The sequence below is a fragment of the Nerophis ophidion genome, linkage group LG01 (assembly GCF_033978795.1).
Source record: "Nerophis ophidion isolate RoL-2023_Sa linkage group LG01, RoL_Noph_v1.0, whole genome shotgun sequence".
In the NCBI taxonomy this organism is placed as follows: Eukaryota; Metazoa; Chordata; class Actinopteri; order Syngnathiformes; family Syngnathidae; genus Nerophis; species Nerophis ophidion.
In genome coordinates, this window is record NC_084611.1 from 36,303,427 (window position 1) to 36,309,730 (window position 6,304).

The 6,304-nt window shown below is 43.6% G+C and overlaps 1 protein-coding gene across 6 annotated transcripts in view; it reads left to right on the plus strand.

The window, feature by feature from the left end:
- The window catches only part of opn4xb (opsin 4xb), a 31,001-nt gene extending 28,520 nt beyond the window's left edge, over nucleotides 1-2,481 (plus strand). For 5 of the 6 annotated variants that reach the window (XM_061901887.1, XM_061901904.1, XM_061901894.1 and 2 more), the window contains 2 exons: nucleotides 675-815; nucleotides 961-2,481. In XM_061901887.1, the coding sequence (XP_061757871.1) occupies nucleotides 675-815; nucleotides 961-1,335 (516 nt within the window). In that variant the 3' untranslated portion in view covers nucleotides 1,336-2,481. The remainder of the gene's footprint in view (nucleotides 1-674; nucleotides 816-960) is intronic. The other variant, XM_061901925.1, reaches the window with a different exon arrangement.
- Nucleotides 2,482-6,304: the final 3,823 nt, after the last annotated feature.

Genomic DNA, 6,304 nt, shown 5'->3' on the forward strand with positions numbered 1-6,304 from the left:
CATTTTTATTTAAAAAAATAAATAAATAAAAAAATGTTTTTATTTTTGTTTTCATTTTTATTAAATCAACATAAAAAACACAATATACACTTACAATTAGTGCACCAACCACAAAAACCTCCCACTTTCATGACAAAAACGTCCCTTTTTCATGACAAAGAAAAAAAAAAATGGATGTCCCCAACCGATGCACATGCGAGCAGTCCATCCCCGGGTCCCGACTCTGGACAGCCAGTACTTCATCCATGGCCACTGGACTTGTGCCCTACCCCCCCGCCCCCGCCTCCACAAGGGAGGTGCACAGAGGAGAAAATAAAATAAACGGCAGATCAACTGATCTAAAAAGGGGGTTTATTTAAAGGCTACACCATCAATTGGAATTTTGTGGAATTTCACCTTTACTTCCTTCAAGTTGAATTACAATTCTACTTGATTGCAACTGAAATTTGAATTCAATCGTTAAGATTGCCCTACTGCCACCTTCGTCTTAATACTGTATGGAGAAAACATTTTCAGCCTCTGACCCCTGTCAAGGAGCTACGTAAACAAGTCCTGTTGTTTAAATAGCTGGAACTGAACCGTCAATAAACTGGGATAGATGACCCTGATCAGGACTATCGGTTGTAGATTGGACTCCCATGCTGCACTCACACTGCTTGTTTTACCTCCTGCAGGTACTGAGGGATGTGGAAATGGAGCCTTTAGGCGGGAGGTCCGGTGATTCCTTCAGGAGCGTGTCGTCCTACCACCAGCCCAGCAGAGGCAATTCCTGCAGGAGGCAATCACAGCGGAGGACCACCCACCAAATGGGCAAAGTAAGAGGCCATAACATTAAAATGTTCATCCATGCATGTATTTGTTTACCATACATGTATTTGATGATGATTTGGGTCTCATCACCATATATTTTTCTGTCTGTCTTTTGTTTTTGTGTGCTTTTGTGCTTGTTGTCACCGCCAGCATCCATGTACCGTGAGTGATTCATCCAGCAGCTGTGAACATGAACTGGTTTCTAGCACTCTCACCAGCGCCACTCTCCCCCTACTAGTTCTTACCAGGAGGCGGAGTTGCAGTCTGACCCTTCGGAACTCAGGGAGGGACGCCATTCCCGGCCTTAAGAGCAACTCGGCCGACTCCCTTAGCGTTGGAAATGTCCCGGCTGCCGAGTCGCAGACGCGACACGGAGTCCCTCGCATTGTTGTCATCAGTCCCACGTCTGAAAGCAAACTTGTGCAGCAGGACAGCCTCTGCCTGGATGAGGTGATGGAGAACAATGTTTTTGTCAGCCTCAACTTCTCATCAGAGGTCTTGGAGGCGGTGGAGCTGCTATCCTGATCTGTTCATGGACTCGATTTAACCCCATAAAGCTCTTTTCCCCTCTTCCTCTCACACACTTCAACACTCCCCTCCCTACCCTTTTTCTCAAGACCTCTATCCAATCACAGGCTGGAGCCTACTGCAGCTGACTTTGGCAACACAGAATCCTATGGCATGAAACTCAGCTATGTGAATCAAAACTTCAAGCCCTGATGAACCGTTTGAATGTCACATTGTCCATCCATCCATTTTCTACCGCTTATTCCCTTTCGGGGTCGCGGGGGGTGCTGGCGCCTATCTCAGCTACAATCGGGCGGAAGGCGGGGTACACCCTGGACAAGTCGCCACCTCATCGCAGATGTATCCTCTGAAATGAGATTGTGAACTTCTAGCCGAGAGGGGGCGCTGGGGTGTAATAGGAAAAAGTGGCACGTATCTCTCTTCTGAAAAACCCCTTCATACATGAAAAAGTCCACCCAGATGTACCAATGCCATACCATCCCTTCTTCAATTATGAAGCCCTTTAAAACTGATCAACAAAACCTCAAAAGCTTCACAATTCGAATTTGACATCAACCAGATCAGCGTTCAAAGAGGAATTTGTTAAAGTACGACCTGTACAAATGCGAGACAATTGCAGCGCGCCAGTGGCATGAATATGATTTATGTGAAGTGCTACACTAGCAATCAAAACCTCTAGCACCGATGAACCGTTTGAAGTTCTCACTCGAGCACCTGGAATGAACCCGTGAATGTATGATTGACTCACTTCTGGCCGTCACTATGTAGCACTGGGATGTATTAGAAAAAGTCTCTCTTCTACAGAACACCTTCATTATGCACAAGAAGTATGGTTACGGTCTGACCATGTAAAGCTTGACTATGTGTTTTGTGTTTTGGGGCAAAAGACCAAACTTGGCCACCCAGATGTACCATACCCATTCATCCATTTTCTACCGCTTATTCCCTTTAGGGTCACGGGGGGCGCTGGTGCCTATCTCAGCTACAATCGGGCGGAAGGCAGGGTACACCCTGGACAAGTCGCCACCTCATTGCAGGGCCAACACAGATAGACAACATTCACACTCACATTCACACACTAGGGCCAATTTAGTGTTGCCAATCAACCTATCCCCAGGTGCATGTCTTTGGAGGTGGGAGGAAGCCGAGGTACCCGGAGGGAACCCAAGCATTCACGGAACATGCAAACACCACACAGAAAGATCCCGAGCCCGGGATTGAACCCAGGACTACTCAGGACCTTCGTATTGTGAGGCAGACGCACTAACCCATCTCCCGCCGTGAAGCCCGATGTACCATACCATAATATATAATACCATACCATTCCATACCATACCATGCCATGCAAGGGCAGCACAGTGGAAGAGGGGTTAGTGCGTCTGTCTCACAATACGAAGGTTCTGAGTAGTCCTGGGTTCAATGCCGGGCACGAAATCTTTCTGTGTGGAGTTTGCATGTTCTCCCCGTGACTGCGTGGGTTCCCTCCGGGTACTCCGGCTTCCTCCCACCTCCAAAGACATGCACCTGGGGATAGGTTGATTGGCAACACTAAATGGTCCCTAGTGTGTGGATGTGAGTGTGAATGTTGTCTGTCTATCTGTGTTGGCCCTGCGATGAGGTAGAGACTTGTCCTGGGTGTACTCCGCCTTCCGCCCAATTGTCCAGGGTGTACGACGCCTTCGATGTAGCTGAGATAGGCACCAGCGCACCCCGCCACCCCAAAGGGCATAAGCGGTAGAAATGGATGGAAGGATGGATGGACCATGCCATGCAATGCCACACCACGCTACCATACCATGCCATACCATATAATACTATATAATACCATACCATTCCATACCATATCATACCATACCCTACCATACCATACCATACCATACCATACCATACCATACCATACCAAACCAACTTTATTTATAAAGCACTTTAAAAATGCCACAATTAAGCTTCGACCGTTGATCCATTATATACGAACCAGCTCGAATCAGCACTCAAGGAGGAGTTTGTTAAAGTACAACATGTAAAAATTCCTAAAAATTACTAACTTTGTGTATATTTTACAGCATGGGTTCTTAAGTCGTCTTTGAGTGCATCGTCAAGAAACATACCACATTCCAGGTGAAAATGGTCAATAAACAAGTCATTAATACTGAACTTTGCAATGGATTTTCCCTGTAAAGACTTTGGCACAGCACTCTATATAAACGACTGGATTGCTTTGCTCTATTCTTGAGGCTTTTGACACAGAATTTCCATAGAGAGACATTTGGATTATTTTGATAAAACGTGCTGAACTTGTGAAATATACGGTATTGTTGTTATTGCTACTTTTGCCAATTTTGGAACTTTACCGATAGACAATCATAAGTAGGTTATTGGGACTGAAATTAATTCAATTGTATTTGTGATGTCTGCAAATGTTGTGCCCGTTCTGTGAATGCTGTACACAAACTCTCCATAAACCGCTTTTTTATATGCAGTAAAAAATGAAATTGTGTTATATTGACTTTTTTTCATCTTTTTTTGCTTCATTGCTTAAACACACACACAGAAGTGTTGAACCCTCTCTTGAGACCAAACACAGATTGTTTCTTGTTTATTGAATGGATCCCCATTAGCAGACTGGACTGGAAGGACAACTGCAATGCTGTTTACAAGAAGAGTATGAGCAGACTCTTTTTCCTGAGGAAGCTTAGGTCCTTTAATGTGTGCAGCAAGCTTTTGGAGATATTTTATCAGTCTGTTGTGGCCAGTGCCCTGTACTTTTGCAGTGGTCTGTTGGGGGAGCAGCACCAGCAAAAGGGACTCAAACCGGATTGACAAAATGATCCAGAAAGCCGGCCAAACTATTGGCCCGCAGTTGGAGGCGTTCGTGTCAGTAAGGGAAAGGAAGACACTGGACAAACTGCAGGCCATCATGGACAATCTTGCCCACCCATTCCACCAAACAATTGAGGGACAGTGGAGTTCATACTCCAACAGGCTCCTTCAGCTTTGTTCCCACAGTGTTCGATTCAAGAACTCCTTCATTTCGCACTCCATCCAGCTGGATAATCACTCGCCATACAGCAGTAGACAATATCTGTCTATTACCTGACACCTGTCACATATACAGCTGTCACATATTCTGTAATATTGTACATGGTATTTGTTATATACGGTATATATGATATAGATATAATATATTATTATATATATGTATATATAATACACTGTACATACATTATGTAAATATTACTTAGATATGTTATATTTTACATCGCTATATTTATTCTATTCATACCTGCATTGTCCTTTCCATCCTTACACTTTCCATCATTGTAACTGAAGTACTGTGTGGAACAATTTCCTTTGTGGATCATTAAAGTCTGTATAGTCTAAGTCTAGCTGACGCCAAGGCGACTGCTAGTCTTCCTGGGGTCCATATAGGAGCTTACAAAATAAAAAAATAAAAAGAATACATGCATTACCAAACATTAAACAAAGATAAAATACGTTTGTACAACATAAGATAAAAAACCTAGTTAAACTCAGTATTAGAAATTCACGTCACGTGGGCAGCTGCAATAGGTGTATCTTCAAGGTGTTCTTGAATGACAATTTACTTTGTGAGAGATTAATGTGAGATGGCAACCGATTCCAGAATGATATACAGACCCCGTTTCCATATGAGTTGGGAAATTTTGCTAGATGTAAATATAAACGGATTACAATGATTTGCAAATCCTTTTCAACCCATATTCAATTGAATGTACTACAAAGACAAGATGTTTGATGTTCAAACTCATGAACTTTATTTTTTTTTTGCAAATAATAATTAACTTTGAATTTCATGGCTGCAGCATGTGCCAAAGTAGTTGGGAAAGGGCATGTTCACCACTGTGTTACATTACCTTTTCTTTTAACAACACTCAATAAACCTTTGGGAACTGAGGAAACTAATTGTTGAAGCTTTGAAAGTGGATTTATTTCCCATTCTTCTTTTATGTAGAGCTTCAGTCGTTCAACAGTCCGGGGTCTCCGCTGTCGTATTTTAAGCTTCATAATGCGCCACACATTTTCGATGGTAGACAGGTCTGGACTGCAGGCGGGCCAGAAAAGTACCCGCACTCTTTTTTTAAAAAGCCACGCTGTTGTAACACCCGCTGAATGCGGCTTGGCATTGTCTTGCTGAAATAAGCAGGGACGTCCATGAAAAAGACGACGCTTAGATGACAGCATATGTTGTTCCAAAACCTGTATGTACCTTTCAGCATTAATGGTGCCTTCACAGATGTGTAAGTTACCCATGTCTTGGGCACTTATGCAACACCATGCCATCACAGATGGTGGCTTTTGAACTTTGCGTCGATAACAGTCTGGATGGTTCACTTCCCCTTTGGTCCGGATGACACGATGTCGAATATTTCCCCCCAAAAATTGAAATGCGGACTCGTCAGACCACAGAACACTTTGCATCAGTCCATCTTAGATGATCTCAGGCCCAGAGAAGCCGGCGGCGTTTCTGGATGTTGTTGATAAATGGCTTTCGCTTTGTAGATCTTTAACTTGCACTCACAGATGTAACGACAAACTGTATTTTGTGACAGTGGTTTTCTGAAGTGTTCCTGAGCCCATGTGGTGATAAACTTTAGAGACTGATGTCGGTTTTTGATACAGTGCCGTCTGAGGGATCGAAGGTCTCGTTCATTCAATGTTGGTTTCCGGTCATGCCGCTTATGTCAAGTGATTTCTCCAGATTCTCTGAACCTTTTGATGATATTATGGACCGTAGACGTAGAAATCCCTAAATGTCTTGCAATTGCACTTTGAGAAACGTTGTTTTTAAACCGTTTGACTATTTGCTCACGCAGTTGTGGACAAAGGGGTGTACCTCGCCCCATCCTTTCTTGTGAAAGACTGAGCATTTTTTGGGAAGCTGTTTTTATACCCAATCATGGCACCCACCTGTTCCCAATCAGCCTGC